The sequence below is a fragment of the Ochotona princeps genome, chromosome 11, assembly GCF_030435755.1.
Source record: "Ochotona princeps isolate mOchPri1 chromosome 11, mOchPri1.hap1, whole genome shotgun sequence".
Classification (NCBI taxonomy): Eukaryota; Metazoa; Chordata; class Mammalia; order Lagomorpha; family Ochotonidae; genus Ochotona; species Ochotona princeps.
Window position 1 is genome coordinate 50,924,201 of NC_080842.1, and position 22,168 is coordinate 50,946,368.

At 46.7% G+C, this 22,168-nt stretch overlaps 1 protein-coding gene across 1 annotated transcript in view; it reads left to right on the forward strand.

The window, feature by feature from the left end:
- RELL1 (RELT like 1) overlaps positions 1 to 22,168 on the forward strand; it is a 51,364-nt gene that overhangs the window by 24,164 nt on the left and 5,032 nt on the right. The window contains exons 2-6 of the mRNA XM_058670222.1: positions 375 to 599; positions 2,423 to 2,494; positions 9,445 to 9,502; positions 11,920 to 12,156; positions 15,602 to 15,740. Of these exons, the coding sequence (XP_058526205.1) occupies positions 375 to 599; positions 2,423 to 2,494; positions 9,445 to 9,502; positions 11,920 to 12,156; positions 15,602 to 15,737 (728 nt within the window). The 3' untranslated portion in view covers positions 15,738 to 15,740. The remainder of the gene's footprint in view (positions 1 to 374; positions 600 to 2,422; positions 2,495 to 9,444; positions 9,503 to 11,919; positions 12,157 to 15,601; positions 15,741 to 22,168) is intronic.

The window sequence follows — 22,168 nt, forward strand, 5'->3', positions numbered from 1 at the left end:
AGCCATCACCGACCATGCTCTCCTGATACCTGACATGTATGTGTTTATTCTGTGCTGGATGCTTCACTGAAACCCTGTGCTAACACCTCACTGTACTCAGGTGCTACTTCACGGGCAGAACTGGAGGCAGGCAACGAGAGGTTGAAAAAGACTTTGAGGGTGGGACCCAGTTCAAGAGCAGTAGGGATGGGAGAACAACACAGACCATTTTAGCCCAAGCCCTGGACCCTCCCCTTCAGCGCCTGTGCTGCCAGACCTGGACCTTGGTATTGGGAGCAGGTGCTGATTTAGCACGAGCATTTCCTGAGGGTTACCAAGTGTTTCTTGTCCCCGACAGAAAACCTAAGGCAGCCCTGTGTGTTTCTTTTCCGTAGACAATGGCAGTGGCCACACGTTGCACTCCAGAGCCGAGACAACCCCATCACCCCACAACAACACGGGGAACGGACACCCAGAATACATTGCCTATGCCCTTGTCCCTGTGTTCTTTATCATGGGTCTGTTTGGCGTCCTCATCTGCCACCTGCTTAAGAAGAAAGGCTATCGTTGTACAACGGAAGCTGAGCAAGACATCGAAGAGGAAAAGGTGGAAAAGATAGGTAAGCACCTGAATACCTTCTGTTGATGGGGTGGGGGGAAGGAAGCACTGTTTGAAGAAGAAACCAACCACTTGGAGTTTCCATTTCCATGAAGCAAAATCAGCTACTTTTTAGCAGTTGGTGTGGTACCACGGAAATGTGTGTTTCACACCAGTATCCCACCTGCCCTTTGGCGTCTCTCTGTCACATACTAAATCCCCGTCAGGGAACTTTTTTTTTTTTCCACAATGAAATTCTTTTTTAATTATATTTTTGACAATCTTTACATAGTTAATTAGGGTAAAAAGGTTCAAGGGCTATAGGAAAGTGGGTAAGACTATTATTTCCATATTGTTTCCTTCATGATTAAGGGGGGGATATTAAAGGAGAAGGCCCACCCAGTTTCCCACTGACCCCCATCAGGGAACTCTTGCCTGCTTGCCCTGTGACCTCAAAGAGTTGGAGGCTCTGAATCTGTTCTATATATCTGCATATAATTTAACTGTAATTAGTCTCTCATTAATTGAATTTTATTGAAATGATGTTGCAATTTTATTTAAATGCAGACAATGATTTTCTATTGGTAGGATTATTGTAAAATTTAGAGTGAAGATTCATTTGGTGTCTCGGTAAATATGAATCCTGGCTCTTTTTTACTAACATTCTCCTAGGAATGGTGGGAAAATTGAATCATTGTCACCATTTTTGTGCTGTTGCTTTTGTTGGGGGAAGTCTTTCTTAACCTTTTGTGGTTGGAATTTATGTTCATTAAGGAAGTGATTGTGTGACCAGTACAGTAAAAGTAGAATAAGAAACAGATATTTTACAGTCCACTGCAAGGAGCCTCACCATTTCCTGTTTCAGATGGAATTGCCAGGTCAGGTCTGGAACACCCTGAGGGATGTGATCCCATTTGCTTACTGTTGTCCCAGGCCAAGCCTCCTGGACTGGAACTTTAAGGGCAGCCATGCACCCCCACAGTCAGGTTTGGAAGAAAAATGTCATTTGAAGGGGCGGGGCCTGCAGGGAGCAGGTTCCTTATTCCTTGCCAGATTGTTGGAGTGTTGGTTTTTCCCACCCCCGCTGACCTTTGAGGCTGAGCAAGAACATGGTTGCATGATGAGTCATGGTTGAGTTTATGAGCAAGCCAAAACTGAGTGTTTGTCAACAGATCATGGGGCCTCCCCCTCTCTGCCTTCCAAGACTCCCCAGTAGGGTGGCTTAGCAGTGCCCCAGGAAAGGGCAGGACACTAGGCACCTTAAGGTCGGGTGCTCAGCCCTTCTTCCTTCTCTCTGTCTTCATGAAACATTACACACGTCAGCTTCAAAAGTGGAAGAGGTGCTTTGATTTTTTTTTCTCCTCCAAAGACCATCACATACACTGCTGGTAAAGAGACCCTGAGTGTAAATTGAGTTTGTGGGCCAATAATCGTGGCCAGCATCAAGGTAATTAGGGAGTAAGTCTGCAATTAAAAGAAAATCTAAGGACTAAGGAGAATTGTTTTTCTTTTAATTAGCTATCTTCATCCTGTTTCTCCCTAAGGAGAGAAGAATGCTAGAAGTCAGGACAGGGACAAATGCATTTCCAAATTGTCATCCTGAAAATGGCGTGGGTGTTAGACCTCGAGAAGAGCTGTACTGGCCACTCTGGGCCTTTGCTTTTATGCTTGTTGTGCTGAGGAATTCAAACATGGTTTGCATTAGAAAGTTTGGGGAGAAGGTAGAAAGATCACCTTGGTTTTCTGGAAACTATTCACAGTGGGCTCCTGGGCTTGAAGATTGAAAGTTTGATACCCCTCATGTTGGTGATCAGTTGTAACCCATTCTCTCCTCTTTTCTTTCAGAATTGAATGACAGTATCAATGAAAACAGTGACACTGTGGGACAAATTGTCCACTACATCATGAAAAATGAAGGTATGAGTTGGTTAGTGTTGTAGAACAACTCGGTGTCTATGATTGAAAATCTGCTTGGAAGAGTTGGGACTTGCATGGACTTGCTTGTGTGTTTTCCTAAGCCTTCTGTGCCTGGGATTCCAGCACAAGTTAGTGAACTCTCTCTGGGCATCAGTTGGTCCAAGAGTGGCTGGGAGCCAGTGTGCGGTGCTTCTGTTCAACTCCTGGTCTCCCCGCTTCTTGGCTGTGTGCAGTTTGAGCAAATCCCATCACCTTATATAGTCACAGATTCCTCCTGTAACCTGAGAGTACTAATAATATTCACCTCAAACACTGAGTGACTTAGCACACATGAAATGCTCAAATGCCTATTCCTTTTTGCTTAAGGAGAGTTGTGTTAAAACACACTTGGCATAAAATTTAACACTGTCATTATTTTTAAGGTATACCATCGGTGGCCTTAAGTACATCCCCCCCTTTTTTTTTTAAGATTTATTTATTTTTATTGCAAAGTCAGATAAACAGAGAGGAAGAGGAGGGACAGAGAGGAAGATCTTCCATCCATTGATTTCACACCCCAAGTGACCAAAATGGCTGGAGTCGAGGCAATCTGAAGCCAGGAGCCAGGAACTTATTCCAGGTCTCCCACTCGGGTGCAGGGTCCCAAGGCTTTGGGCTGTCTTCTGCTGCTTTCCCAGGGCATAAGCAGGGAGCTGGATGGAAAGTGGGGCTGCTGGGATTAGAACTGGCACCCATGTGGGATCCTGGCATGTTCAAGGCAAGGACTTTAGCTATTAGGCTACCTTGCCAGGCCCAGTGCATTCACTTCTGTAGGGCATTTTTCATAATCTTAAACTGAAACTTGATACTGTGCAAGCAGCCATTCTACTGGTTACCCTTGACGCTGCCTCTTATTTTCCTATATGGATTTGTCTGTTCTTTCTTACCTGTACTTTGGTGTTAAGATTTTTAAATAATTTAATTTTTGTTGGGGCAAGCATTTATTTTAGTCACTAACACACCCACATTCCACATCAGAATACCTGGGTTCAGTCCTTGGCTCTAGTTCTCCACTCCAGCTTCTTGCTACTGCAGACCCTGGGAGGCAGGAGTGATGGCTCAAGTGACTGAGTTCCTGCCACCGACATGGGAGAACTGTAGTAATTTTCTGGACCCCAACCATTTTAGGTATTTTTGAGTTCTCAAATCAATTAGAACAACTAATAAAAAGAAGCTTTAACTTCTATGGTTGTAAATATTTTTTTCTTCTGAAATATATCCTGAACTTTTATCTTCTTAAATGGAAGGTTGACCTTGATTAAATAATTTAGGTCTTTGCTCTGAACACTAGTTACTGTGTCAATGGCATTCAGTGCTAGTCCCTTTTCTGTGCTGTGACTTGGCTCACAGGTCTGGTGACGGTGAAGTCCGTGACCACAGTGTTGGCATCCACTTGGCTTCTGGGGAGGACCCTCTTGCTATATCATCCCACGGCGAGAAGCAGGTGTGCCAGACAAAGCTGGTTTTATAACAAAGCTACTCTCTCAATCCCATTAGTCCATGAATGGCTCAATGAGTCAGTCATGACCCATGGAGCCCTCATGTCCCAATCGCCACCTAAAGGCTGTGCCTCCAAATACATGAACATGGGAGTTGGAGGATTAAGCTTCCAACACCCGAATTCTGAGGGACACACCCAAACCACAGCTTGTCTGATTTCCAAGGTGTGTGGAGTTCCTTGTCCACACACTCAGAGCAGCAGCTAAGCTGGTGAGAGTGGATGAAGCAGAGGCTGATGGTTGAATCCAAATAAACAATCACACTGTGAAGATTTTGCCAGGGACCAAAAATCTTCCTTTTTTTTTTTTAAGATTTATTTATTTATTTATTTTTTTAAAGATTTTATTATTACTGAAAAGCCGGATATACAGAGAGGAGGAGAGACAGAGAGGAAGATCTTCCGTCCGATGTTTCACTCCCCAAGTGAGCCGCAACAGGCCGGTACGCGCCAAACCGATGCCGGGACCAGGAACCTCTTCCAGGTCTCCCACGCGGGTGCAGGGTCCCAAAGCTTTGGGCCGTCCTCTCCTACTTTCCCAGGCCACAAGCAGGGAGCTGGATGGGAAGTGGAGCAGCCGGGATAAGAACCGGCGCCCATATGGGATCCCGGTGCTTTCAAGGCAAGGACTTTAGCCGCTAGACCACGCCGCCGGGCCCAAGATTTATTTTTTTATTTGAAAGGTCTATTTATAGAGTGCAGGCACTACAGGCTGAGGATTAATGTGCTGAGCCTCAGTGCCGACTCCGAGACAAAAATTCTTTGCACCCATGACTTTGTTATTTCTCAGGGTTATTCTAGAGGCTTTCTAGTGACTGCATTCTGTGGCTCAGTTGTAATAGCCCCCATATTACCATTGAAGAAATGAGGTCCACAGTGCTCAACCAGCTTACCCACTTTGCACTTACCTGCTTTGGCAAGAGGTGGGACAGGGGTTTGAACTTGAGTGTTTCAAGTCCATAGTCTACCTAGAAGAGCCACTGTCAGTCTCTCAGAGGATTCCTAAGGCCTAAGGTACTGTCCAGCTCTTCAAATGTTCTATCTTTTTGTCTTACAAATCGTTGCCTGCCATAAGTTTATTTTATGAATTAATTAAAGCTGAGAGGTGAAAAACAATCAGGGACACAAACACAGAAAAATACAGCGGGATGAAAGTTATTTAAAGCTATGAATTATTTCCCAACTTTCCTGTTTCATATTCTCAGGCTGTGGTCAAGTAAGGTAACAAGAAGTGTGAAAAATGACACCTTGATTAAGGACAGACTGTTGCTCACTTACTGTATTCCGAGTGCCAGGAAAGAGGGATGGCGAGCAGCTTCCCTTTGGAGAAGTTTAGTATACAGCTCGAGTTGTTTGCATAACCTCTGAGACATCCGCTCACCAAGTTCTTGGACTATCCATATGAGGTGGGCCTGTCCTCACCCCGTTTTAAAGATGTAGGAACAGTGGCCCACAGGGTAGGAATCTTGTCCATAGTCACTTGGGCAGCACACAGAGGGGGACCTACTTAGTGTGCCTGAGTAAGTGTATTTGTAGTTTCCTCACCTCCCAACCTCATGACACAGAGAATTGCTTCTTTGCTTATTCTGTCATCTGTCTATTGGGAAATGGCTTTTTTTTTTTTAAAGAAAAAGAAAAAAGACGTTTGTTTATTTCTTTGAAATGCAGGTTTACTGGAGTTATGAGTAATAGGCAAGGAGGAGATAGAAGATGCAGTAGACCTTAATCAGGTTTTTTTTTTTCTTTATGGTAATTTCACAACCAAATTAAAGCATATGTTTAAGTTCTTGATGGTGTTCTTTTGAAAAAAAAAAAAAAATCCTCTCATTATAAGATAGCTAAAGTATTCCCAAGGGACAGAGCCTAAAAGTTCCTTCCTGGTGTAAACTGGAGGTTAGCCTGGAGGCAGGGGTTCCCAAGTGTACGTGTGTGGGTGCATGTGTGCATGTGTGGGTGCAGGTGCCCATGTGTACGTGTGTGGGTGCAGGTGTGCATGTGTACATGTGTGGGTGCAGGTGTCCGTGTGTACATGTGTGGGTGCAGGTGTCCATGTGTACATGTGTGGGTGCAGGTGCCCATGTGTACATGTGTGGGTGCAGGTGCCCATGTGTACGTGTGTGGAGTCAGGTGCCCATGTGTACGTGTGTGGGTGCAGGTGTGCATGTGTACATGTGTGGGTGCAGGTGTGCATGTGTACATGTGTGGGTGCAGGTGCCCATGTGTACGTGTGTGGAGTCAGGTGTCCGTGTGTACGTGTGTGGGTGCAGGTGTACATGTGTACATGTGTGGGTGCAGGTGCCCATGTGTACGTGTGTGGGTGCAGGTGCCCATGTGTGCATGTGTGAGTGCAGGTGCCCGTGTGTATGTGTGTGGAGTCAGGTGTCCGTGTGTACGTGTGTGGGTGCAGGTGCCCATGTGTACATGTGTGGGTGCAGGTGTGCATGTGTACATGTGTGGATGCAGGTGTCCATGTGTATGTGTGTGGAGTCAGGTGCCCATGTGTACATGTGTGGGTGCCCATGTGTACGTGTGTTGGTGCAGGTGCCCATGTGTACATGTATAGCTGTGTGAGTATGTGGGTGCATGATTGCACTCCAGGCTCTCACCCTTCTCAGGTGGATGTGAATGATGGCAGAAGGTTGAGATATCTGAGAGATCTCAGAGGAAACAGGTGAAGGAGCTTATGCTAGTTAATTTTAAGAGATAAGGAGAAGTTTCCAGAATTTAGGAGTCCATGAGAAGAGAGAGGCATGGGGGAGAGAGAGAAATTACTAAAAAAAAAAAAAAAAAGAAGGAGAAGAAGAAGAAAAAAAACCACTTTACAACTGCTTTTAATATATTAAAAGGAAGGAACTTCAGGTTCTGTCCCTTGGGAATACTTTTGCTATCTTATAATATATTAATATATTATCTTCCTAATCCCATTTCATAATTTGATGTTTCATTTTATAGGTGATCATTATTTTATCGATTACTTTTCTCAGACAACTACATAAATCTCTTTTTAAAGCTCGTTTCTGTAAGTGCTGTTACGGCTATCCTTGTTTTCATACCTTTGTTCGTTGTCATTGTGGTGTTAAATTCTGAGGAATAGGGCCCGGCGGCGTGGCCTAGTGGCTAAAGTCCTCGCCTTGAAAGCCCCGGGATCCCATATGGGCGCCGGTTCTAATCCCGGCAGCTCCACTTCCCATCCAGCTCCCTGCTTGTGGCCTGGGAAAGCAGTTGAGGACGGCCCAATGCATTGGGACCCTGCACCCGCGTGGGAGACCTGGAAGAGGTTCCAGGTTCCCGGCTTCGGGTCGGCGTGCATCGGCCCGTTGCGGCTCACTTGGGGAGTGAATCATGGGATGGAAGATCTTCCTCTCTGTCTCTCCTCCTCTCTGTATATCTGACTTTGTAATAAAATAAATAAATCTTTAAATTCTGAGGAATAATTACAGGTAAAGTGTAAACTGGTAAATTATTGCATATTATATGTATAATACATACAACCCCCCTAAGGGGTTGTATATCTGAACCAATTATTCTGGAAGGAAATGAGTTTTCTACATGCTCATTATTAGTTCAGAGGCGGGGTGATGACAGTATATTTGAGAGTGGTCACTTGCAAACTTTGTTGGGTGGGATAAGGTGCTACAGGCCTGTTTTCAGTGCTTTTTTGTTTGTTTCTTTGTAATGGCGAGACTCTTACTTAGATCAGAGATGGTGTTAACAAGAACATTTGTATAGTCTCATGGATATCAGAAGGCGATACAGTATTTCTTTTAGTAAAGGAAACTATGTTGCATCCACATTTGTTTTAAAAAGACCTACAGGGCCGGCAGTGATACAGCCTAGTGGCTAAAGCCTTGGTTTGTACTCCTGGGATCCCATGTGGACGCTCATCTGTATCCTGGCCACTCCACTTCCCATCCAGCTCCCTGCTTGTGGCCCGGGAAAACAGTCGAGGACGGCCCAAAGCCTTGGGACCCTGCACCTGTGTGGGAGACCCAGAAGAAGCCCCTGGCTTTTGGGTTTGGATCGGCTCAGCTCCAGCTTGTTGCGGCCACTTGGGGAGTGAACCAGAGGACAGAAGTTCTTCCTCTCTGTCTCTCCTTCTCTCTGTATATCTGCCTTTCCAATAAAAATAAATCAATGTTAAAAAAAAAAAAAAAAAAACAAACCCAGAGTTTAGAAAAAAACAAAGCCCTGAAAGACTCTGAAAGACTGCTTAGGTTAGTGACCATTGGAGAGAGGCTGGGGGATGGTGATATCACAAGTGTAGATTTGCAATTTGTGCATACACAGACAGGAAATTGTCATGGGAGGCTGATCAGGGAAAGGTCAGTGGAAAAAGATTCTTGGGTAGGGCAATGATGGGAGCCAGGTGAGGACCAGCGAGCCTCACCTGGGAGGATCTTTGCTGCGGTGGAGACAATTGGCCTCCGGTGAGGTGTCATTTGAGCATTATGGCTTAAATGTCGGCGTTGGCTCACGGGGTCAGTGGTAGTTTCTTTTAAATTATTCCCTCTCTAGAGAATTTATTTTTGGTTAGTCATTGTGCTTCCAAAGCCAATGGAAACGGTTAGAGTCAGCAATGACATTTGGCCTTGCCAACTAATAAATCCAAAAGGAACTAACACATTTACCTCAGCCTTTTATGTTTGAGAGCTTGATCACTGTACAAAGGCAGAAAAGAACATGAGTGGTGGAGGAGGGGAACCCAAGTAGCCTAGATTCCATTTGCTTTATGTGATAGTCATTTAACCCTCCATCTGCAAATTTGAATTTTTTTTAAAAAAAGTTAACATACAGTCTAATATAAATAAACCTATATTATGTAACTGAGATATTATGATCAGTGCTAATAACATATATTGATTAGTGGCTGAAATTTTAAGACGTCTGTCCAGACTTAAATGTTCCCAGGGTTCTGAACTAGTATTAAGTCAAATTGGCCCTTCTGCAAATTGACCTTTTCCCTTCCATAGTTTTGTGTAGAATGGGCTTGATACTTGATATTGAGTGGCTATCCAGGGTTCAGTTAGAGCTCATGATTTGAGGGGTACACAAAATATGAGAAGATAGGTCCCTCCAGACATACGTGCTCATCAAAGTGGCTCAATTAGAATGAGCCAACTGTGACGGCATAGCAGCATATGAATGTCTGTCTGGTCTGGAGGCAGAATTGGTTCTTCCGTGGTATTGTTGCTATTGCTGTGTAGGAAGCAAAGCCCCAGGTCTGTCCTCTGCACAGCGCACTGCTGTGTGGTCAGGGTTACCAGCAGGTGGTGCTGTACCCGGGGTCACCTTGATGAAGGCTCTTCCTGATCCTGGGCCTCCAGACCTCAGCTCTGAACGGAAGAGACTGGGGTGCTTTTCTCACAGCTTTTCTGATGACTCATGTTAACTCATTTTTGCTCTTGTTCTCTAGCGAACGCCGATGTCTTAAAGGCCATGGTAGCAGACAACAGCCTGTGCGATCCAGAAAGGTGAGCGCTCCTCCTCCCACCTACTGAGGTCATTTTTCAGCCCTTTGCTCAGGTAGAATGACATTTGTAAAGATGACCCGCCACGTAGTTCTTTGCTGTTGGGCCCTGTCCTACCTGTTGTTAGGGAGGTCACCAGCATCTCTGACCGCCACTCCCTCCATGTCAGACCACACCTGTTACTTGATTCCTACATAGGGCAGCCCGAAGTCTGTACAGGGTGTCCCTTGTGCTGTAGGGGAAGAACCTACCCTAGTTGAGAATGATCGTGTTAGAGAATAAAGGGGGAAAAGTGAGGCATGGAAGGTAAGGCAAGAGCACAGCGTTAGCACTGGGGGACTTTGGCTGAGTGCCTCCTGTGCTAGCTAGAGACTGCCTGTCCTTGGGGGCAAGTTAACTGAGCACCATGAGCCCAAGGTGTGTCATGCAGAGCAGTGGTGGGGAACCTCTATCTGCCAAGGGCCACTTGGATCTTTATAGCATCATTCACAGGCCATTCACAGTTGTCGGCTTCAAGATCAGGCTGCTGTAGATTTTAATGAACTTCCTTTTATTTTTAAGATCTACTTTATTTGAAAGGCAGAGTTAACAGAGAGAGGAAAGACAGAGACTTTCCATCCAATGGTTCATTCCCTGAATAGCTGCAATCCCTGGAGCTGAGCCAAGCCAAACCCGGGAGCCAGGAACTTCCTCTGGGTCTCCCATGTGGGTACAGGGACCCAAGGACTTGAGAGCCATCCTCCACTGCTTTCCCAGGCAATAAACAGGTAGCTGGATTGGAAGTGGATCAGATGAGACATGAACTGGTGCCCTTATCAAGGAGGGCTAGCAAGGTAAATTGGGACTGATTTCATGTGTGTTTGTCACAGTGGCTGTGTTAGATGTGCATTCCAAAGAAACAACTCGTCATGCAGGCAGGCGGGGTCAAGAGAGCTCTGATGATGTAGCTCAGAGAGACTTAGGAATGTGGTTTCTCCCACATTCAGACCCTGACCACAGCCATCTGTGTTAAGCCTGTATTTGGCCTCACCTGGTACTTGTACACATTTGTGGAATGAATGCTGTTACATTGTTCAGTTTAGCCTTCTCACATGTGGTGTTGGTGGAACATTGTACCCCAGGAAGGTACTGCTGTGCTGCCTGGTTTATTTCAGCAAGTCAGAGGGCATCCCTAGAGAGCAGGTGCTATCTGCCGTGTCTGGGAGCATCTGCTCCATCGCGGGCCATCCTTTGTGTACAGGCTGCCGAGGCCAGTTCTTAGTAGCACAGAGGCTGGTTTCCACTATCACAGACCTCCTGTGGTCCCCGTCTCAGGTGTCAGGCTCTGCACCGATGTGAGGCAGCAGCTGCTTCCTGGTCAGCCTGCCCCTGACCTGCTGATTCATGCCAGACAGGTGCCCCTTGAGAAGAGCCACCATCCTGCTGCTGCACTTCCGCTTCTGTTTGGGTTTTGGGTGGTCTGGCCATGTATCGTCTAGGTGATCAAAGCGGGCTCCCTGCTGCAGAAGTGCTGTACATGGTGGTTTCTAGAGTGACCTCTCCATGTTTGAATCTTAGATTTGTGCTTGCTATTCACCTTGGGCAAGTTTCTTACCTTCTCTGAGCCTCTGTGTCCTCATTTTTAAATTGAGGAAATTAATAATACTGATGCTGCTGGCTTTATAAAAATGGAACTGAAATGGCACCACCATTTTTATGGTTGCTGTTACCACCACCCCGCTATCATGTAGCCAGATTGGATGAAGTATTCTGATTGTTTTAAGTCATTTGCTCTTTGCTGAAAATTTAAGTTTTTCTCTCCTTCAGGATACACTGAAAAGAACTTCAGAAAGTCCATGGAAAGAGTGAATGAAAAAATAGGTTTATTTTGGTGCAAACATTTTTTGAAATCCATGCATATTTTTTCATACTACTCATTTCTGTAAACCTGATGATCCTATATATACAGGGACTTAACAGGGTTTTTTTTTTTACTTAGTGAAATGAATTTACTTTAAAATTCAGTTTTCCACAGACTTTTGGAAACACCCTCATGTGTTCAGGCCATCTTTTTCCTTCTAATTTATGTGTGAGAAAGGAGAATGGCTCCCTGAGGAGGGACACATTTTAGGAAGAAATGAAACGAAGTCAAACAGTGCATCTTCATTAGAAGCACTGGTTGGTTTCCAGTCAATTAACTCCATCCTGTAAGTGGTAAATCACACGACTGCTGTTCAAGATGGACTGTCACGTGTGATCAGGATTGCCAAGTACCTGCTGTCTAACAGCCACCCATAAAACCCATCTGGCCAATTGGAAGATGCACTTTTTTTTTTTCCTGACGTAAACCTGCTTCTCTGTTCACAGGGGGAAAGACCGTGCAGGTTGATGTTTCTCTGAGTAACTGGTTCCACCTTTTCCTTTTCCTTTGTCGGTTTTAGCCCTGTGAGCCCCAGCACGCCCGGGAGCCCCCCTGTGAGTCCCGGGCCCTTGTCCCCAGGGGCCACCCCGGGGAAGCATGTCTGTGGCCACCATCTGCACACAGTGGGCGGCGCTGTCGAGAGGGATGTGTGTCAGCGGTGTCGGCACAAGCGATGGCATTTCATAAAGCCTACCAACAAGTCCAAAGAGAGCCGACCCAGGCGCCAAGGAGAAGTCACCGTCCTCTCTGTGGGCAGGTAAGATCCCTAAGGAGCCTGGTGGCCTGTGTGGGACACAGTGGCCAGTGGGGTGCAGGTGGGCCCTCCCTGCCCACTTGGGCAGCACGTTCTCCTAAGCTGGCTCAGGTCAAGGGCACAGGCTTTGAGGTGCTTTTTTTGCCTGTGTCCTGCGTATGTCCAACAACAGAAGAACTCTGGAAGGCAGCTGTCGCTAGATCACGTGGGGGGTGTGTGTTAACAAAGGTAAATATCATAGCTGACCAAGCCCGATTCCCAACTATATTAAACGACTCTCCTTCACTGTGGAAATCTGAAGGTGGTGACTGAAAGATCAGTGGCTGGCTCTTGGGAGCCCTAGGCCCCTTTCCTCTGGATTTACGTGAAGAAGTCCATGGAGGGGACTGTTCAGGTGGCTTGAGATGGCCGTGCGAACAACACCCATCTTGCCTCCAATTCGTTGCCTGGAAGTTGGTCACTTGCTGACCCTGCCTGCCAGGGACCAGGGGAGTGTCAGCAGCCACACACCAGGGAGAAAAGAAGATACAGGATTTTGCCCTCACTCTCCAGTCCACATGTGAGGCCCATGTGAATCATTGTGACTTTTCTTTTTGCTCACTGCCACTCTGTCCTTAAAGGAGCATGCACATGTGTTTGATGAAGAATCCTGCTTTAGGCCAGGTGACAGGAAGCATTTGGCAGTGGAATACAGTGTGTGAGTCCCATGCACACACTGGGCTGCCAAAGCTGTGTTGGGAAGGTCCATTAGACAGGGGCGTCACACTGTGTTAGCCCTGAGCAGAAACGGGCACGATCCTTCCCTGTCCCCTGCCAGACCTTGGAGGGGAGAAGCCTGAACTCATGGCATCCAGTCATCTGAGGCCTGGCATCACTGCACACAACCTGCTGCAGATGCTCATGCTGCAAAGTGGGGGTGTCCGCTCCAAGTCCCTCATGGTGTTGCCAGGGGAGAAAAATGACTCTTCGTAATGGTCTTGCTCACTCAGGAAGCCTTGGGCTATTGTGACTTTTACTCCTCATAGTTTTGTCATGTGTTGCAAAAGCAAGAAGGCCTCGGGGCTGTTTGCTACTGACAGCAACATAGCACAGCTCATGAGCCACTGCTTTATGAAGAGGCAGTCATGGGGATTTATCAATGCAGATGTGCTGAGAACATGTGGCTTGCTGGGACAAAGTGTGTTTTGTTTGCTTAAAAAAAAAAGTGGGACTGGCATGGTAGGCTTGCCTTGTACATGCTGGGATCCCTTGGGCACTGGTTCTAATCCCTGTGGCCCTGCTTCCCATCCAGCTCCCTGCTTGTGGCCTGGGAAGGCAGTCCAGAATGGCTCAAAGCCTTGGGACCCTGCACCTGTGTGGGAGACCTGGCAGGAGCTCCTGGCTCCTGGCTTGGGATTGGCACAGCACTGGCTGTTGCGGCCGCTCGGGGAAGAGGATCAGTGGACAGAAAATCTTCCTCTGTCTCCTCTCTGTATATCTGACTTTCCAATAAAAGTAAAATAAATCTTAAAAAATTAAAAAAAAAAAGCTGCTAACATTTTAAAATTAGATTCCTCATGGCTTTTACAAATGCCCCAAGTCCAGCTCTCTGTCTAGGGTATTGGCCGCTGTAGGTGTTCGATTTTCCAAGCTTGTTTTCAGCACATGTTCCTTAAGGCTGAGCAGAATAGAATTTTATTCATGGGTTTTCCGTGGACTTCTTTTGACTTCGTCTCTGTTTTCCTCCTCCTTGTGGCTGGCGATCTCATTTTAGACAAAGAGAATGCATTTACTTGAAATGATTTCAAGGGAATTAAGTCCAGAAGTGGAAAGGAGAAATTATAAAAGATTCTAAGGGTTTGATGGTAATATACTGAAAAACAAATGAAAAAACAAACAACCCAGGGAAATGGAATATGTTTACTTTCTCTATTCATTCTCATGACAGTCTCATATCTTTAAAAGAAGTAAGCAAAATTTGTTCTTCAAAAACAGAACCAGAGTGAATGCTTGGCCTGGTGATTGAGATACCCCCATGATGCCTGTGTCCCGTTCTGCAGGGCCATTTTCGACTCCCTGCCCTGCTCGCAGCTCTGGGTTCCTGCTCCTGCACCTGGGAGGCTGTGGGTGATGGCTGAAGTACTTGGCTTCCTGCCATCCCTCTAGGGACCCCAGAGGGGTGTCCCGTCCTCCTGCCTTGGGCCTGGCCCAGTCCCAGTTGCTGTGGGCATTTTGGGAGTGAACCAGCAGCAAAACCAATTAAAAAAAGAAATTAGGAAAACCCCTAAGCCCTGCTACCAGTGCTGACTAAATGAATTGTTGGGGATCTTATGTGTCTTTGTGTGTTGGCACAGGGTTATGTTTTTAAAAGGTAGTTATCAAGGACACATTTTGTTGATTCTAGCTAATTTTGTAAAGCAGTCCTTTTATCCAGCCCTGTATGGTCAGAACAACTGACCCCTTGCTAGAAACCAGAACTCTGGGATGCTTAGGACTTCGGGCTATTGTACCAGATTTTGAGATCCCCAGAAAATCATCAAGTCTGAAGTCGGTGTTAACACATAAAGGGCAGTTTATTTAGGTTAACCTAGGTCTCCCAGCCGTCCCCCCACCCCAGCTGGGAGGGGAGGGGCAGCTGCAGCCAAGGCTGCAGCAGGAACAGCAGGGCAGAAAAAAGTGAGGTTGAACAGCACAGGGTTCTTATACATTTCAGGCCAATTCCATATAATTATACAGTCATGATTGGTCAGTTTAACTGTTAAATTTAAAAAGAACAAGTTGGCAGGCTTCTGTTGGTGGGTTTGAAGCAAGCAATTTTCAAAAAGTATAAACTGATGGGCTATAGGGGAGTGGGTCTTATCTAACACCAGGTACCTCTTCCTGAGGAGTGGTCTGCCTAGTGACCTGCCAGGTGTCCTGCCGGGTGTCACGTGGACTGTCAGGCCTGGAGTTCACACAGCCCCCAGCCAAGCAAGTAAAAAAACAGAAGTCACCAAAGCAGAAAACACTTAGGTTCTTCAGGTCTCTGTGTTTTTCATTGCTTTTTGTAGGCTCCATGAAAACTCAGCATGGCCTGTGATTTGGCTGAGAAAGAATCGGGCGAGGAGCTGGGCAGGAGCTGGGCAGGAGTTGGGCAGGAGCTGGGCAGGAGCCGGGCAGGAGCCGGGCAGGGGCCGGGCAGGAGTTGGGCAGGAGCTGGGCAGGAGCCGGGCAGGAGCTGGGCAGGGGCCGGGCAGGAGCCGGGCAGGAGCTGGGCAGGAGCTGGGGGACTGCCGGATAGGGAAGCCCATAGTGTTACAGATTGTTGCTTTTGGCTGTGCCAAATTTAGGCTGAGTTTTGTTTGGGATCCTCGAGATAGCTGGTGGTTTTCTTTTGTTGTTGTGTGTGTGTTTTTTTTTTTTTTTTTAATTTATAATTCTTGTTAACTGGAAACACGAAACCCATTGCATCTGCTCTTCCCGGCTTCAGGTTTAGAGTCACAAAAGTGGAACACAAGTCCAACCAGAAGGAGCGGAGAAGTTTGATGTCTGTGAGTGGGGCCGAAGGCGTCAACGGGGAGGTGCCCGTAACCCCTGTGAAGAGAGAACGGAGTGGCACGGAGTAGCAGGTGAGCTTCAGCCGTGGGCCACGTGGCAGGGCAGCAAGGAAGGGCTTCTGGAACTGGTGAGGCTAAGGAGGACCAAGCATGATGTTGGAAAGAACCCACAAACTCAGTGCCTGCAGGGGCTTGGCCTGTGTGGCAGCGAGAAGGGAGGCTCACGCGGGAGGCAACGGGCAGACAGTGCCTAGTGTGCCGCGTCTTACTGGAAGGCAAGCTTCAGGCACTGAGAATGTGAAACTCTCACACTCTCTCAGTGTTAAATTTTTTTTTTTCTAAGCAAAACCTTGCAGGCCAAATGACATGTATTCTTGTAACCGTTTCTAAGCAAACCAAGCTGAAAGAGGCTACAGCAAGCACAGCGATGCTCTTCCCTTGAGCAGAATTGGACATCAGTTTTCTTTGATGTGCACATCAAAGAAACATCCTCAGCAGAGCTGTGACTCTTTCCACCCATTTCTGGGAGCAGCTGAAATGTGAAAGTGAATGCAACTTGGTTGGACAGTTTTAATTTTGGATTCTCCTACTTTTAGGAGGGGAAAAAGAAAAGAACTTGACATTGTTGGCTTAGCTTTCATCTGACTTTTTCCTTAATGCTGTGACTTGATTAGCAAAAATCCTTTTCATGTTTCCTAGTAATACATGTAAAATGGCAGGTATGAGGACTTGCAGGAACCACCAAAGCCTGTATACTAAGGCAGACGGGTTTATACTCTGACAAGCTGAAGATGGGACAGGGCAGTGGTCGGGGCAGGTCCTTCCAGGGTCCTGAGAGATGGCGAAGTTGAGCCTAAGCCCTGGGGTGAGGCTGCCAGGCGCAGATCCCAATTTTCCGCTCACTGAGATTGTGAGCTAGGCAAGGAACTTCAGGTTTTTATACATTATTGGAAAATGGGAATGGTAACCTGCCTCAAGGGGTGGGATTTCTGTGAAGGAATTTGGGCAGCCCAGGGCATGCCTCAGTGAAGGGCGCTGGTCATTGTGAGTTAATTCCCCTTGCTGGGCTGGGCTGAGTGGATTTGGGGGCCAGACACAGATGTTGAAGGAGATTGCAGGTGACCTGGAAGGGCTCTGCTCAGGTTGGTTATTGCAGTCTTATCTTTGGGGAAGTCTGGCCTTCCCTCCTAGGCTTAGGAACCTAATAGGGGCCTTTTGTAAAAAGGAGAAACTACATCGTGGCCTGCCATTGGCCTCTGTTACTCTGTTCCTTGTGGAAGGGAACCTAGAGGAATTTAGTAGAACATAGCAGATAGATATTCATCTCATCTTTTAGACTTACTAGTCATGTGCCCATACATACCTCACCTGTTCGTTGCAGGCGTCTCCCAGTGGGCTGCTACTATCTGCTCAGTTTTACAGATGAGAAAACTCCTGAGTGGAAAGAATCAGTTATACAGCAAAGACCACATAGACAGAAGGAGAAGCTGAGATGTGATAGTGGGTGTTTGAGCACAAAATCAGTTGCACACCCACTGGGTGGAGGGGAGGGCAGCCCTGGCATGAATGGGGAACATGTCCTCTAAGGACCTAGAAATTCTTGTGCAATAGAATTTCCTAGAACTTCTGATCAAGTAGAAGCTGCTTGAAGATGTAGTCCAGAGGGTTGACTGTGCTGGGTAGCGCTGATCCAGAACATTTCCAGAGAGTCTTATTGAAGAGAACATAATAGCTTAGATGCCAGGACTGGGGCATTGAGTGACCATTGCTCCTTAGGGAAGCATTCTGGCACAGGTGAGGGCAGGAAAGGAAGGCCCACAGCTGTGTGTGAGTCGCTGGTGGGCTGGAGATAGAGCTGACCGCATTAGAAGACGCGCCCTTTCTCAGACAGGGGATTCCTGAGTTCTGGGAGTGTTAAAAACATTAGGATGGTTCAGCTGTTTTCTTGGGCCAAATTCTGTCTGTCTTTGACTGTTGCACTTGATTCACTTATCTGAAGTCTTGTGCCCATTTTATTGGTTTCCAATTTGATATTCTTTGCACACCATCATCTGGGACAGGATTATAGGAAAAGAGGGCTGAATATGATCAGAAAACAAGTTCTAAGGTGACCTTCACCATTTGGTAATTCTACTAAACTGTCCTTACTCCTGGCTTCGTTGAGTGTAGAAGATATTAAGTTGGTGGACCTCAGGCAAATGCGGTCAGAATGTCTGGGATGTAGTTGCTCTTGGAAGAGTAGGCACATTGTTTTTGCTGCCCAAATCAGCATTCAGCAAAGAAAGAAATGTGTTCTGTATACTTCTATTTTGTTGTGATAATTTTTAAAAACTATTTATGTGTTTTTATTAGAAAGGCAGATTTACAGAGAGAAGGTGAGATAAAGATCTTCCATCTGCTGTTTCACTCCCAAAGTGGCTGCAAAGGTGGGAGCTGAGCTAATCTGAAGCCAGGAGCTTCTTTATTCTGGATCTCCCACGCGGGTGCAGGGTCCCAAGGCTTTGGCCTGTCCTCAACTACTTTCCCAGGCCACAAGCAGGGAACTGGATGGGAAAGTGGGGCAGCCAAGATATGAACCAGCATCCATATGAGATCCTGGCAAATGTAAGGCAAGGATTTAACCACTGGACTACCACGTCAGCCCTGAAATCTTGACATTTTCTCCCTGGGCCAAAATCTTTGCTTCTGGACTGAATCAGAATGTGGCTAATAAAGAGACGTGTCATATGAATATGCAAGTACGAATTTTTTAAAGACTTGTATTTATAGTCATTTGAAAGGGTAAGGGAGATACAGACAACACACACACACACAGATGTTCCATCTGCTGCTTTACTCTCCAAATGGCTGCAGCAGCCAGGGCTAGGCCAGACTGAAGCCAGGAGCCAGGAGCTTCCCATGTGGGTGCAGCCCCAGCACCTGGGCTATTTTCCAGTGATTTGCCAGTCTTACTAATAGGAAGCTGTATGGAAAGTGGAGCAGCCTGGTCTGGAACCAGCAACCGTATGGGATGCCAGCTTTACCCACTACACCGACAATGCAAGCCCAGCAAAAATAATCTTTAGGTTTGCATTTTTTTTCTTGGAAGAGATTTTTGCTCAAATTTGAATTTAACTACTTCAGCTATTTGAATGGAATGCTTTGTCTTACTGAACATTAAATTCAAATATTCAATTACAATGCATGCCCAGATTAGATTTCTCTTTGCTTGCTTTGTTTTCATAGAGGATTTAAAAAATGAAAATTGGATGTGGTTCCATAGCCAGGGATTCAACCAATTTTGGATTGAAAATGTTGTTTTGTTTTCTTAAATTGCACCTGTACCGAGCATGTAGAGACTGTAATTCTAGTGTCATGAATCCGTTAAAAATGCAGCTGAACAATGGCTTGCTTGGCATTGTATTGCCTTAGGCAGTGTGAGTAATGTAGGTCAGGCTTGGAACATCCTGAGGATGTGTATAGTTTATATGCAAACACAGTGCCGTTCTCCAAGGGGTTTGGGCATCCAGTGGCCGGCGTCTCTGCTGGGACCCTGGACCCAAGCCTCTGCAGGGACCCTCATCCTAAGTAGCAGGTTATGAAGGTGTGGGCAGGGTTTCTCTCCCTTGGCCTTCTCTCTATAAACACAATCCCTTGTTTTCATCACCTGCCACCTCCCCCCTCCACGCCTCATTCTTCTCACCGTGTTTCTGCGGCCTGGGTATTTTGTTTGTAGCCAGAGCTCACTCTACTCTGCCTGATTTATTTTGGAAATGTACTTAAAATGGTTTCTTTTTTTTTTTTCCCCTCAGAAAATGTGTTTTGGTTTCTTCTCAGAAGAATAAGCTTTTGTTAAATAAATCAAATTGCTTTCGGTCTCCAAATGCCACTGCCTTGTCCTCATTGTCACTGGTCTTTGACTTTTTAAACAGCGATGCTGTCCTTAGCATTCCGTGGCTGTGTTTCCATTTCATGCTAAGTCTTGTGGAAAACATAGCCTGGTGGTTTTGTGTGTGTGTGTGTGTGACAGTACTTTTTTAAATGTATTTTTATTAATTTCTAAGTAGAGAAATAAAAACCCATGTCTACTTGACGTGGAGCCGCTGAGTTCAGTGAATAATCATCTGTGTTTTTTGCACGTTCTTGGTGTGGCCAGGAGCACGGCTTTGGGGGATGTAGTGCATGACCTCCAACTGCAGCCCCCACTTCACGCGCAGCCTCTCAGGTTTAATCTTCTAAGTGAAATTGGGGGTCTTCGGTTCATTTCTCCTCAGCCACTCCCCTCTTGGGTCCCTCCTCCACATTTTTTTAAATCAGGTTCGTTTTCTTGCCGTTGAAATGATGTGTGAGTGTATGTGTGTGTGTGTGTGTGTGCGCGTGTGTGTGCATGTGTCATTTAAAAAATATGTTTGTTTGTTTATTTGAAAGACCTCTTGCCGTTGAGTTCCTTGTAAATTTTGGACCTAAAATCCTTGTGGAAGTTGCATTGTTTGTATCTTCCCCCGATTTTCTGCAGGCTGCCTCTGCGTTCTGGAGCCCCTCTCCTTTGCAGGACAGCTTGTTGTCGGGCTGCAGTCCCAATCCTGTTTGCCTTTGCTTCTTCCGCTTGTGCCTCCGGAGTCATTTGCAGGTCATGGCATCCACTTGTTCACTCCCTAGATGGCTCCAGCGCCCAGCACTGGCCAGCCAAAGCCAGGAGCTTCATCTGGGTCGCGTGTGTGTAGCTGGCAGCAGCTTAGATACGTGGACCATCTTCTGCTGCTTTTCTCAGGCTGTCACCAGGCATCCGGATCAGAAATGGTGCAGCCAGGACCCGAATGGGTACCTGTATGGGATTTGCTGGTGGTGATTTTACTAGAAGCTGAGTGGGAAGCAAAGTCTGGGTACTTTATATAGGAAGGGACCCCCCAAGCAGTGACTTAGCCACTGCGCCAGAACACCCACCCCACGCATCAGCTCTGCCTCCATGGCTCCCTTTCCATTTCCGAAGAACCCTGCAGCTTTGGACCCTCAGGATATCTCAGTGCGGAGCCAGTCTTTCAAGAAATTGGGCTGTTTGCTAGTTGGTGTTGGAAATAATCATTTCCCTCTTACTGGAGGTACAATTAAAAATTAGCACCAAGATGACAGAACAATGTTGCTGACTGAAGGATGCAGTGAGGACAGGGACATTTCCTCTGCTCGGCCGGGACTGCTAGGCTGGCGCCGAGCTCTGAGATCAAAGTCCTGCCTGTGAGCGGGGCAGTCAGCCGTCCTCACCTGCGGCCATCACTTCCTCCTTCCCCCAGTGCCCCTGCTTTATTGGTAGTCCTTTGACTTCCTTTTCTTTCTGAACCTTGTGGGGAAGGAGGGGCTGGTGGCAAACTCCAGTACCACTGGTCAGTTACCTTCTCCCTGACTTGCATTTTGTTTTTTCAGGGACAATACGTATTTTTCTTAAAAAGCACATAGACTTGATTTGATGGAAACTAATTTGGATTCGTTGGTCCCATAGGGGCAATAAAATGTGAATTTAGGTAAGGAAAAAACAACAAAAAAACAGCCAACCCTGCAGGGAGAGGGCATTTAGCCTAGTGGTTAAGACACCCACATCTCACATCAAGAGTACTTGGGTTCGATTCCTGGCTCTGGCACCTAGCTAATGTGACCTTGGAATGAAGCAGTGATGACTCAGATATTTGGGTCCCTGCCATTCAAATGAGAGACCTGGATTATGTGCCCTGTACCACGCCCCATGTGGGCACTTGGGGAGTAAACCAGGGAATAGAAAATCTGTGCCTGTCTTCCTGATTCTCAAATTAAAAACAAAAACAAAAACAAAAAAAAAAAAAAGAAGAATAAGAAGAAGAAAGAAAGAAAAGGATGAAGAAAGAAAGAAAGAAACTACATGTTGAGCAGGTGTGGGTGAGCCTCCTGGCATGGCCTTGGTGTCGCAGGACTCCTGCCTCAGCTGTCAACAGCACTGTATCCAGGGCCCCTCTGCTCCTAGGTGCAGGGCTGCCTCTGTCTTAATTGTGGGTATCCAGGGAGGTCGGCCTTAACTCAGGACCCACTGTGAGAGGAACAGGCATGTGAGGAGAAAAGCCGAATGAGGGGACAGGAACTTCAAATGCAGTTTTGGAGGCTTTGGGTCACAGTGTCCCCACTTCACAGGTGAAGATCCCATTGGAGGGAGTGACTTTCCTGTAAGCAGGGCTGTGGGATCCCATGGGCTGGGCTGGGAAGGATGCATGCTGTGAAGCTAACTCTGGAATGCTTCTCTGACCCTGACCAGGCAGCAAACAAATATGCACTCCCTGGTCACGGCCAAGGAGCTCACAGTAGGGACCCTATCAGTCCCACCAGGGCCCCCTGTGGGGCGAGTTCCTATGGTCCTGAGTGTCTGATGTCATCTGGCATTCAGAGCTCCGCCTGGACGGTGTCCAGTTTGGAAGGCATTCAGCTTTTCTTGCAGGGTGGACTAAGGACACGGGCCGTTGTATCTCAGGGAAGTCAGGGAAGTCACCCTTGCTCGGTCGGTG